This window comes from Bos indicus x Bos taurus, chromosome 1, assembly GCF_003369695.1.
Source record: "Bos indicus x Bos taurus breed Angus x Brahman F1 hybrid chromosome 1, Bos_hybrid_MaternalHap_v2.0, whole genome shotgun sequence".
Lineage (NCBI taxonomy): Eukaryota > Metazoa > Chordata > Mammalia > Artiodactyla > Bovidae > Bos > Bos indicus x Bos taurus.
The window spans coordinates 129820706-129834432 of record NC_040076.1 but is presented as its reverse complement, the minus strand read 5'-3'; the positions used below and the strand labels follow the sequence as shown (position 1 = coordinate 129834432).

The 13727-nt window shown below is 33.4% G+C and overlaps 1 protein-coding gene across 1 annotated transcript in view; it reads right to left on the bottom strand.

Annotated features, from left to right (window-relative positions):
* The window catches only part of PIK3CB (phosphatidylinositol-4,5-bisphosphate 3-kinase catalytic subunit beta), a 179232-nt gene that overhangs the window by 58281 nt on the left and 107224 nt on the right, over positions 1–13727 (bottom strand). Inside the window, exons 9-12 of the mRNA XM_027544963.1 lie at positions 13367–13618; positions 11603–11699; positions 8652–8782; positions 6264–6314 (exon numbers count right to left, since the gene is read on the bottom strand). Of these exons, the coding sequence (XP_027400764.1) occupies positions 6264–6314; positions 8652–8782; positions 11603–11699; positions 13367–13618 (531 nt within the window). The remainder of the gene's footprint in view (positions 1–6263; positions 6315–8651; positions 8783–11602; positions 11700–13366; positions 13619–13727) is intronic.

Genomic DNA, 13727 nt, shown 5'->3' with positions numbered 1-13727 from the left:
AGACAAATAAGAAAACTTCTAGAAGTACTAAATGCCCCACTTGAGGCAAAAAAAAAAGCCGCAGGTTGGGAACTACTGGCTAGGAAGATCAAAAGCTGCCAATTCAAGAATCATAATTCACAAAGATCCCATTTTTTTCTGTTCTACAGATATCCCACAATCTTTGGCAACTATATGTTTTTAAAAATGCAAATAGCTATTAGGCTTAACACTTTCAAAAGAACAGAAGTGCTGTTGAGAAGGATATGAAAAATCAAGAATCCTTTTGCAGTTGGATTTTGCAGGTGGGAATGTAATATGAAACAGTTATTTTAGAAAACAATGGTAGTTCCTCAAAAGATAAAAAACAAAATTACCATGTGATCTAGTAATTCTACTTATGGGTACATAGCCAAAAGAACTGACAGCAACATCTCAAAAATATATTTGCACACTCATGTTCATAGCAGTGTTATTCACAATAGCTAAAATGTGGAAGCAAACAAGTGGATAAACAAAATGTACTAAATAAACTGGGTATTAGTGGCACTAGTGGTAAAGAATCTGCTTGCCAATGCAAGAGACGTGGGCTGGATCCCTGGATGGGAAGATCCCGTGGAGGAGGAAATGGCACCCTACTCCAGTGCTCTTGCCTGGAAAATTCCACGGGCAGAGGAGCCTGGCGGGCTGCAATCCATGGGGTCACTTAGAGTCTGACATGATGGAGTGACTGAATATACACACACACATATATACACACACACACAATTCAACAAGTGAACTTACCATGATCTTATTAAAGAATGTAACATGCTCTTGACATATACACGAAGAGAGGATTAAAACAGTGGAACGAGAACATAGTTCTCTCTATTCCTTTCATTCAAAAAGATGAAGTATTTTATGTATTTTAAAATACTCAGCAGTAACAGTTCTGGGATATAAAAGAAAGTGCCTAACATAGGAATCCTTTACTGAGAGAAAGCAGATAGGACCAGGGATCAGATCTGCTAAGATTGAAGCGGTAGTGAGAAACACAGTTCCAGGTTAGAATCAGAGGATTCAAGGAATGAGAGGTGGCCAGGGGGAATCATCAGGGAAGTTAGTTGTAACCGATCTGCAGGTGGAGCAGCTGCTATGGTCACATATGCCCCTTGCTCTGTTTGTGCTGAGCTGAAACAGCAATGGGATCAGCCCAAAACTGAGGTGAGGAGCAGGGTACAGAGTACTTGGGAGACACTTGATCTCAGAAGGGAGGAAATCTTCACATACAGGAAACTCATTTTCAGCACAGCCTACCCCAAATCCTACAGACACTGAATGCAGGTTACTGTGAATAAGCAAACAACCAGGGAGCCACAACTACAAAAGAGCTAAACTAAGAATCACCAAACACTGAGAAAAGCCAAAATAAGAAGAAAAGACAGATGCCAAAAGAAGAAGCAAGACCACTTTAAAGTTAAAGATTGTTTTATTCCTCAGAGAGAATTAATGTGACAGAATAACCATGAAAAAGGAATAAACAGAAATCTTTTAAAAGATAAAAATCTTTTAAAAGATAAAGAAACAAACTCCTACCTGACTAATCATAAGAAACTGCAAGTTAAAATAATGTGACATCAGTTTATGTTCACTGAATCAATAAATTAAAAGGGCTGGCAGAAATGCAAAAGGATAGAAACTCTCCCACAGTGTATTTTAACTCTTTTAGGTTATGCAACTTGATAGAATTCTTACTAAAAGGAGACAAACCTTTCAACCTATAATTTTATTTGTATAAATTTATCCTACAAAACACAAACATGTATAAAGACATATGAAACATTTACTGCAACAAAGCTTTAGTAGAGAATAAATGGAAATGAGCAAACATACATCAGTGGAGGTATGAATATTTAATAACTAATTGTATCAGTAATTAATGTCATGAAATATTAACAAGGCTTTCATAAAGAGAGAAGTGGAACTCTTCCTACAAACATTACAAGATCCATAAAATGCATTGCATGAAAAGGAAGAAAATAAAAAGATCTCGAACTTTTAAAAAAATATACAGATATGTACACACAAAGCTAAACTGTTTATACACTTATCTCTAGGAGAGAAAGGTAAGTAGCAGTTAGTAAAAAAACTTACATTTTGGTTCCATATAGTTTATTCATTGTACTATGACAAACCTAGACAGTGTATTAAAAAGCAGAGACATTACTTTGCCTACAATGGTACGTACAGTCAAAGCTCTGGTTTTTCCAATAGTCATATTATGGATGTGAGAGCTAAACAATAAAAAGGGCTGAGTGCTAAAGAATTGATGCCTTTGAACTGTGGTGCTGGAGAAGACTTTCGAACGTCTCTTGGACACCAAGGTGATCAAACCAGTCAATCCTAAAGGAAATTGACCCTGAATATTTATTGGAAGGACTGATGCTGAAGCTGAAGTTCCAGTACTTTGGCCACCTGATGTGAAGAGCTGACTCACTGGAAAAGACCCTAATGCTGGGAACAACTGAAGGCAGGAGGAGAAGGGGACGACAGAGGATGAGATGGTTGGATGGCATCACTGACTCGATGGACATGAGTTTTGAGCAAACTCCAAGAGATGGTGAAGGACAGGGAAGCCTGTCGTGCTACAGTCCATGAGGTCGCAAAGAGTCAACGTGACTGAGTGACAAACAACAACTATGTTCCCACTAAAAACAAAAAAATACAGCAAACCTGGACAAGAATATTGCATCATCATTAAGCAAAGAACCTCTGATTTATGTAAGATAGCAGCAGATCATAGGAGAAAAAACACAAATTAATTTAGGCTTCTGATATTCAAAGAGCAATATTAAGACTAATAAAGGGTAACTAAAAACAGGCATGAGAATGAAGACAGGTGTATATACATGTTATCTCTTAGACTGCAATTGTATGCTTCCATAATTTCCAGACAAGCTGAAAAGTGTATACTTGTAATAAAATTATTTTATTTCATTGAAGAGAACTACAATTGACCATTAAACAACATGAGGATTAGGGATGCAGACTCTCAGCACAGTCAAAAACCATGTATAATTTTACAGTTGATACTCTGCATCTGAGGTTCTGTATCCACAAATTCAATCAACTTGAAGGTCACGCGGTACTGTAGTATGTATTTAATGAGAAATCTGTGTGTAAAAGGACCTATGCAGTAACCGTGTTCTTCAAGGGTCAACTGTACTTTGAAAGTATTTGTAGTAGGAGTTACTTGCACTGCAGAGCTATGGACATTTTGGAGAACTCTATAAAAAGCATAAGACAGCCTGGGAAATATCCAAAACAATCTTAAGAAAGAAGAACAAAACTGGAGCAATCACACTCCCTGACTTCAGACTATATTACAAAGCTACAGTAATCAAACAGTATGGTACTGGCACAAAAACAAGACACACAGATCAATGGAAATGAACAGAAAGCCCAGGAATATATCCATACACTTATTGTCAACTAATCTACAAGAAAGGAGGCAAGAATATACAACAGAGAAAAGACAGTCTCTTCAGTAAGTAGCCTTGAGAAAACATGGACAGCTATATGTAAAAGAATGAAATCAGAACATTCTCTAACACTACGTACAAAAATAAACTCAAAATGGTACTATAAAACTCCTAGAGGGAAACATAAGCAAAATACTCTAACATAAATTGCAGCAACATTTTTTAATCTGTCTCCTACAGTAATGGAAACAAAAGCAAAAGTAAACAAATGGGAGCCAGTTAAACTTAACAGCTTATGCACAGTAAAGGAAATCATAAACAAAATGAAAAGAATTTACAGAATGGGAGAAAATATTTACAAACAATGCAACCAACAAGAGATTAATTTCCAAAATATACAAACAGCTTATACAGCTCAATAAAAAAAATACAAACAAAAAAATTTTAAATGTGCAGAACACCTAAATATTAATAGCTGTTTCTCCAAAGAAGACATACAGATAGCCAACAGGCACAAGAAAAGATTCTCAACATTTCTAATTATTAGAGAAATACAAATCAAGACAAAAATGAGGTAGCACTTCACACCAGTCAAAATGGTAATCATCAAAAAGCCTATAATTCATAAATGCTGGAAAGGGTGTAAGGAAAAAACAACCCTACTACACTGTTGGTGGGAATGTAAACTGCTGCAACCACTATAAAAGACAGTATGGAGGTTCCTTAAAAGACCTAAAAATAGAGTGGCTATATGATCCTACTATTCCAGCCCTGGACATATATCCAGACAAGATGAAAACTCTAACTTAAAAAGATCCCTGCACACCAATGTTCACAGCAGCACTATTTACAATAGCCAAGACATGGAAGCAATGTAAATGTTCACTGACTGATGAATGGATAAAGAAGATGTGGTATGTATACACACATATATACACATCTTACAATGGAATATTAGTCATAAAAGAATGAAGTATTTCCTACTGTATAGCACATGGAACTATTCAATATCCTGTGATAAAACATAATGCAAAAGAATATGTACATATATGTGTAACTGAATCACTATGCTATACAGTAGAAATTACCACAAAATTATAACTATACTTCAATAAAATAACATTTAAAAACAGAATGAAACATTGCCACTTACAGGAAAAGGAATGGACCTAGAGCTTATCACACTAACTGAAGTATAATTCACTTAGATTATCACACTAAGTGAAGTTTTATCTACAAAACAGAAATAGATACAAACACCAAAAAACAAACTTTACAGTTACCACAGAAGAAAGTTAAGGGGAATAAATTGGGAGTTTGGAATTAACAGATACACACAACTATATATAAAACATAATAAAGATCTATTGTATAGCAAAGGGAACTATATGCAGTATCTTATAATAATCAATAATGGAAAAGAATCTGAAACATATATATAAACTGAATCACTCTGCTGACATCTGAAACACTGTAAAGCAATTGTACCTCAATTTAAAAAGGGCTTCCTTGGTAGTCCAGTGGTTAAGAATATGCCTGCCCATACAGGCAATACGTGTTCCAATCCCTGGTCTAGGTAGATTCCACATGGCACAGAGCAACTAAGCCCATACATCACCACTACTGAGCCTAGGCTCTAGAGCCCACAAGTAGAACTGTTGAAACCCATACGCCCTATAGCCCCTGTTCTGCAACAATGAGAAACCCATGCGCTGCAAGTACAGAGTAGACCCTGCTCATTGCAACTAGAGAAAGGCAGTGCACAGCAAGGAAGACCAAGGCAACCAAAATTTTAAAAACAATTAAAAAAAATTTTTTAATTAAAGAAAAAAAGAAGAAGAAAGAGAAATGAAGAAGACACCCTGGGCCAGACGTTTCTCTAACTACAACATTAAATATTGCATTCATTCTGTACAAATAATAAAAGCATATACATTATCTCCATTTGCCTCCTGGCTTCTAACTAATGACCATTCTATATAAAGTGGCATTACTATAGTCACTTGAAAACTATAAACTGATGACATGAAAAGAAAATATCAGATTAAAACTCAGAAAAGTCTTAAGGTTAAAGCAGAAAAAATTATTATTAAAAAATATAGATGGTAGAAATATTACACATATTGTAAACAAAATAATCTATTTTGAAGTCTTTGGGCAGAAACAATGGGAATGTTGTGCGTAGCAGAGACTGCTATTTATCTGTCAATATGCACTGTCCCCTTCTAGCTTTATTAACTATAATCTCTTATTCTTAGCCAAGTACATGACTGTCTGCCAAAGACTACATTTCTCAGTCTCACTTATCGTTAGGTACGGCCTCTAGTCTAACTTTTCCTGTTCCTGCGGTCCGGAAGGTAGTAATGTAGAAAGTTGAAGCACCAATAATAAACGAGATAAAACTACATATTAACATAAAAGATCACCAAAATGCAAGAAACCTGGGTCTCCAGCAGTGCAAAACCTGCCTTAAATATATCTGCTCTATTATGTCAGAGAAGTTAAGAAAATATAACCTCCTCATTCAACTGAATAACATTCAAAAGATGGTATTGTTAATTTATGAAGTGTCAGAGCATCCATCACAGACCAGCTGCTGAACCTGTGCTTGAACCAGCAAAGTGCTTACTAACGAAACACAGACCAACCTGAAACAGCAGCCATTTAACAAAATATTAGCATGTACATACTCATGTACACTCAGACTATTCTTCCATATGAGTATGGTCTTCCATAAGCACATTACCATAAATGACATGAAAGTGAATAATAATAAGCACAACTTTGTAACATAGGCTACTTTAAAACCTTGATACTTACTGATACATTAGCACTATCACTGCTTGCAATCTCAGCTGCTTTTTCAATAATCTGTCAAAAAAAATTGAAAAAATTAAAATTTGGCTCTTGTATTTGTAAAATTATAAGTGTAAATATCTAGACTTGTACATAGACTTATACATCCACATGTACAGAGGCTACATATGATATGGAATTTCTATGGTTTATAACCTAAGCATGAATTTTAAATGCAAAGTGGTATTATCTTGAAACACTTGACAAACTCTTTACTATAAAGGACTATTGACTCCCAGAGTATACTAGGATTCTCTATAGATAAAATAAGCAGTGCCTAGCATATACGAACAAATTTTTAATATAAGTAAATATTTTCTGGTTAAGAAAATGCAAAAGTATGTAATAGTTGGGAAATGGCAACCCACTCCAGTATTCTTGCCTGGAGATTTCCATGAATGCAGGACCCTGGTGGGCTACAGTCCATGGTGTCTCAAAGAGTTGGGAACGATTTAGCAACTAAATGATGTAATATTTACCAAACACAGAATAAGTTTTTATCATTTCTCTCGTTTTCTTCTGAATTAGCAGATAACAAAAGCAGAAGTAATGTCAAGAGAAAACATAAAAATATTTTCTGAATTTAGTAAGTTCAAAAGAGGCTCTGATTCTTGAAAAGATGGGGAACCCACTGTTCTACTGGAAAGGCTCAGCAGGTAAAAAAAACCTGAAAACCCATATCTAGTTACTGAGTTAACTAATTCTCTGCAAATAATTTAATTGCATCCATATGTATAAAGTACACTGGTAATTTCCATCCTATTTCATAAGGTTGTTATGTGATAAAGTTATATCAGTTATTAATATTAAGCAATAATCATAAAAGTAAGTTGAAACATAAAATGTATACAAGTGGGTAAAGCAGAAAACATTAAATAAAAACGTAAGAAATTTTCACTTTTTATATCTGCATTATGTTTTTTAAATGATCATATATGCAATTGTACAATTAAAAGAAAACTAAAAAATATAAATATATTATACACATTTAAAGACTAAACTTTCCATCCTACGTAGATCTTCAAAGACAGACTCTCAAAGGGATCAAAAAGGCAAAAGTACAGTTTAATAACCAGGTGCAGACAATTCTGTTGACAACAATGCTGAAATAGAACATTTAAAAAAACTGGACTTCTCTTAAAATATTAGATTAAAAATACTTAAAATTACACAAGATGTTAGATTTGTAAAACCACTTCAAAAAGCATTTCTTTTGATCCAAAAGAAATTATAAGTGACTGCTGAACACATACAATAACTGAAGACAAAAAAAGTCTGAGCTTGGACTATTAACTGTATCACAAGTAGCTATAGCTTATGTATAAATTCCTAATCTAAAGAATAAAGCCACAAAATAAATGCATCAAAACATACCTTCTACCCAGTGTACACTAAAGTATATGGTTCTTGACATATTTGAGATTTCTACTGTAATAATCACAAATTTTAATTTGGTTGTATATTACTGAACAGAAAAAGATTCAAGAAGAAAATGAAAAATTATGTCTATGTGGATAAAATTCAATTAAAATGAAAGTAAAGGAAGAAATATTTGTTGGTACAGAATGTTAAAATACAATTAAGTGTATAATATATTAATTGAAACTGTACTATAGCATAAATGTTTAAAGACAGCTTGGACTCAAATGACTTAAGTAAATACAATAAACTTCTTATTTATTATCTGAGAATTTGCTCAAAGATTTCCTCACAAAGATCAGCATCAATCATACCTGAAACAAAGATGCCAAACCTGAAGATAAAACCTATGACAGCTTAACTCTCTTAGCATGTAAATGCTCACAGCCTAATTTTCAACCTCCACCAGACACTCTCCATATCCCGAAGACATGCAGCTTTTACACTAAAAAGTTATGTTAAGAAACAGAAGCCCTTGCTGTAGCTTTTACAAAATAAGTCCTACTAACACCATATTCAACATAAATAATCTGTTCTTTGCATACCAACTCTAATCATGCTAGTGATTATCTTTAAACTGAACTGACACACCGGCATGTTTCACTGAATATTTCACATGTGTAGAGCTATACATGAATGCACTTATAGCCCTTTTAAATTGGAAAGAACCTCAGAGAACAATTATGATTTCCTCATTTTATAAATAAGCAATCTGAACTCCAGAGATGCCATGTCTCACTTGCTCACTGATAAAGCCAGTACTAAACAGAGCTGGCATCCGGCTCAGTGGTCTTTCCACTGAACCAAGTTATAAATGTATATAACATCTTCAAAGAGAAGCAAACATATCTAGCTTAAGTGATAAAGATACAGAGCCAAGAACTAATAACTGAATTATTTCATACACAGTGCCACGTTAAATAATTAGCTTACCTTATCGAAGGGAGGATAGTAATAAGGTTGTTTTTTATTCTCTGGGAATTTTATGTGCAAAGCTGTTGCATTTTCTGTATATGGATTTGTTTGAACAGTTCCCATTGGATTCAACATTTCTTCAAGTTCATCTAAAATATGCAAATAATTTTGATTCTTAGGAAAATGTTTTGAAAACTAAAACAAAACCTTAATGGATTCCTATCATGAAAATTACCTTAAAAGTGTGTCATCAAGACCACTCTGGTGGTCCAGTGGCTAAGACTCCCTGCTACCAATGCAGAGGGCCCCAGTCTGATCCCTGGTCAGGGAACTAGATGCCGCATGCTGCAACTAAAGATCCTTCACGCCACAATTAAGACCCAGCACAGTCAAATAAATAAATATTTGGAGGGGTTAGAGGGGTGGGGGCTGGAGGACAACAACTGTGTCACCTATGGAAGTTTGATAGATGATATCACTAAGCCTCTAATCTTCTTCATACTTGGCACAAAATTTGAATGTTTATTTAAAAACATCTTTAAAATGAAAAAAATTAATAAAAATTAATAGCTACCTCACAACTTTCTTCAAATTTGTTCAAGCATTCTCAATCAACAAATAAAAAAAGGTGGAACTACTTTCACTTGCTCAAAATTAGGTGGTCCATAGGAATTTTTATTATTTCAACAAAATTAATTTCTTAGTCACATATGCTCTGATTTTCATAGTCATCACAGTACCCAAACTGGTAATTTGAGTGTCATCAATGACATTCCTTTTAACAAACCTAATGTTGGTAATATTTCTCTGTAATCTCAAAGCTGCTGATATAAACACCTTCTTTGGTAGCTTCTGAAACATTCCATCCAAGTGGTTCTTCTTCAAGACACTCCTTCATGTTCTCTATCACTCTAAGTATAGTCCATTCACAGATAATGCATGGTAATCAAAAGTCAACATTATCTTAAACTCTGGAGATCATATAACTTTCTCACTTCACAGAGAAGTAAACTGTTGAAGAGACATTAAACTCTGAGGAAACAGAGTTAGCAGTACAAACTAAAGTCTCCCCTCTCCAAACTATTTCTCTCATAACAGATTTTTCGCACATTCTTTTGTACTTTAGTAAGGAAATAAAAGATAAAACTATATTCTGTCCAGTCCTGATGTCCAGGTAGTATGCAAACCCAGAATTGTCTCTCAAAGCTAGAAAATCTTTCCAAAATACTTAAAAGTTTCAGCTCTTTAATCAGTCCTTTGCTTATCAAGTTTAATACTCTCAAATCTCACAGATTCCATTTTGACCTAGATTGAAGGAATTCTCATAATTTCCATACTTCTAAAACTGACTTCTCAGCAAATTAATAATATCCTCTATTTGTGTTATCTACATAATAGTGTTATTTTGTCCTATCAATTGCAACCTATCTAAAGTCCAGTGTAGCAATTTAGTATTATCAGCCCCAAACATATGAAGAGAACACTGCACAAAATATGCTATTTTGCCTTAAAATAGGGAGAAAACTAGAAATTGGTGTTTGTATTTCCTGCTATATGCATAAGGAGTTAACGTGATTATAAACCTTCTAATGAGAAACTATGAACTCTAGATATTAGAGTATTTATAGATCCTGTGTTTCTAGCTTGTACCTACTGGCATAAATGTGAATTCTAGAAACACAACAAGCAGAACAAATATCTCCAACATTTTGTTAGAGATAAATTCAGGTCCATGGGATGACAAGTTAATTGCAAAACTTGTCAATTTTTCTAAAAATATCAGTCAAGTTACTTACTGATTTTGGAGAATGTGTGTGAGTCTAAATTAAAATTTTCAGAAAAGTATACCACTGAATGGAATAATATTTACTCTGAAACTACAGCACCTCTTAAGAAATGTGTAAATGCATACCACTCGCCTATATTTAGGGAATAACGTGGTAAGTGAAAATTAATGGAGGTGTATGCAGGAAAGGGTAGGAATAAAAGAACATACACAAATAAAATACTAGAATGTGAGCAGTTTATAAATATGTCTGTGGATAACTGATTATTCAAATACAGTTTCAAGGGTAGCAACTACTAAGATAGAACATTTAAAAATGTTTGTCACCCACAAAATAATTTTTAAAAGCAAGAAGGTTCACAATTTTATGAAACAGATTAACCAATGATGAAGACGGGGGGAAAAAGCCAGTATTTTAACACAAAATAAAATCTCCAACATTTGGAAAAGATATAAGAAGAATGGAAAGAGTCAAGTAATCTTTTGCACAAATCCTAGGTTTGAACCAATTATGTTAAGACTGACTTCCCTTTTTCATCCATAAAAAGCCATCTCATCTCTTAACATGAGAATGTAAGCATTTCCTCTAGTTATTATCATGCAGTTTTTAAAAATGAATATTATTGTTTAAAAGTCAGATAAGAGTTATTTCCTTAGTATTTTTTTCCTCCACTGACACATAATTTTAGGAGTACTATTTAAGCCATCTCACAGGAGTACTATTTAAGAAATACAGGCGTATGGAAGATGCTCCTCTCCTAGCTCAAGTTTCAGGCTAAAGCTAACTAAGGAATAAGTGTTTTTACTATCCTTCCAATGTTAGTTAATGTTTCTTCTAGTCTAGAAGTTTAGAACAACTAGCAACAACAGAGGTTGTTATAAAAAGACATTGTTTTTAAGAATTTCTCAGAAACCTATAAAAAATAAAATAGTTAATGTGAGTATACTCATCAAAGTAAATATATTCAGATACAAACCACTTGTAAATATATTTATATTTATATAATATATAATATTTCCCAATATAATCTTTGGGAAAATCTATTTTAGAATAAATAATAAAAATATGAAAAGATGGTTTCTTTACTGGACTGAAAAGAGAGTGAGTGATAAAAACATGTTAACTAGTCCCCACATGCCAAAAATTACTCTTTAACACTAAGGATTAGAATGTAAATCTTACCAGGAAATGAAGACCAGCTGTGTAATATTATATCTCCAGATCTCAACTGTCCTTTAAAGTCAAAAACCATCGTATTTACCCAGGCTACAGGATAATGCTGTTGAGAAAGATACCATTGCATAAATATGCTAAGAATGAACTTTAATGTATGAACAGGCACATGCCTTTTGCTTCAATATTGTTTCTAGAGTTCTAGATGATTTCCCCACAAATCACCCAATATAAAAACAAGATGTACATGGAAAGATGCTCAACATCTTTATAATGGTTTACGAAAATTCTAAAAGCTAATTAATGTCTCTCACAATAGAATATGCAAAAAATAGAACATTTATTCTGCATCTGTTGCAAGTGATGAGGAATTTTTAATAATTCAAGAAAATATGTCTGATATAATGTCAGATTATGTGTCTTAAGAGCTTTCAGTCTACATAAATCTTAATTTGGCAAAAGGCAATGTCTCTAGGTATTGTAGAATTTATTTACATTTCTAAAAAGGAAACATCAAGCTAACAGAACTTTTATGTAGACAATTAGACTAATTAACCTAGTCCCAGGAAATGGATACCCACTGCAGTACTCTTGCCTGGAGAATCCCATGGACAGAGAAGCCTGGAGGGCCACAGTCTATGGGGTCGCAAGAGTCGGACACGACTAAGCACATACAGTGCAGCACAGTACAGAACAGAAAGGCTATAAAAGCTTGAACACTTTGACAAAAAATATGTATCTGTGGAGGAAAAAAATACTAAGGAAATAACTCTTATCTGACTTTTAAACAATAATATTCATTTTTAAAAACTATATGATAAGGCAGGAGGGAGGAGGGTTTAGGATGGGGAACACATGTATACCTGTGGCGGATTCATGTTGATATATGGCAAAACCAATACAATATTGTAAAGTTAAGAAACAAAATAAAATTAAAAAAAAAAAAAAGAATATCAACAAAAAACTTGGAAAAAAAAAAAACAAAAGAATCAAACAAAAAAAACTACATGATAATAACTACAGGAAATGCTTACATTTTCATGTTAAGAATAAAAGGATACAAATTCTTATAGATAAATATAGTAACCACATTTTTTAATATATAAAATTCATATACCCATCTTCAAAAAAAAAAAAAACCCTTTCCATAAAGTAAGAAGAAAACAAAAAAGACTTGAAAATGTGAAATGGAAGATGAGATCAGGTTCACCATCCTTTATCCACAATTTCAAAGTCTAAGAAACTCTTAAAAAGCAAAGGTTCATTTATAACTCATTTGACAATAAAACATGACCAGAAATGACATGAAGCTAACTGACAGCCTTCATTTGTCTCATTTAGTGTGAATATTCATATATTTCACTTCTAGAACTGATGTGTTTGATTACTGAGTTGTCCCAGACCCTACATGGGGTGTTGAGTGATCTACTATCTTTCTAAAATACATAAAAGTTTGAATTCTTAAATATATTTGACATCTGAAGTTTTAGTTAACCTGTAATATTTTAACTCTCTTCATTCTTAACTATATTTTCTAAAAAGCAAACATTTATAATAGAACACTTATATTTATGATATTTACTAAATTTGCCAAAACAAAAATGAAAACGACATAAGGGAGACTTACTGTCTTTTCAAAAATCAATTCTTAGGGACAAAAATTATATGATATAATTTCATTTATATTAATCCATTATTTTAAAGTTTAAAATTATCCCATTATGTTATTATTATTCCATTATAAAACTTTTTCAGAAATGAGTATATAACTACCACTTTTCCAGATTTCCTGATGGTCTGATACTTAGAGGGATTCATGGTTTTAGTTGATTTCTTAGTTTTCACTTTATCCAAAACTGCATAAACAGCAAAACATAATCGAGTCATTCGTGGCAGGTCACAAGTGTTGATATCAAATTCCAGTGGTTCATTCCAAATATGATCATTCTTCCCTGATATCTCTGAGCTTACGACAGTTTTACACAGGAGTTCGGTACCATGAAAAAGGCCGGCCCTGACATGAACCTGTAATGACGGAGACAAAAACAAACAGAGAGTCATGAATACTGCACCAGTAAAACATATTTGAAGAATGGAGAAACACATACTGGCAGAAGAAGCAGACAAACTCTAG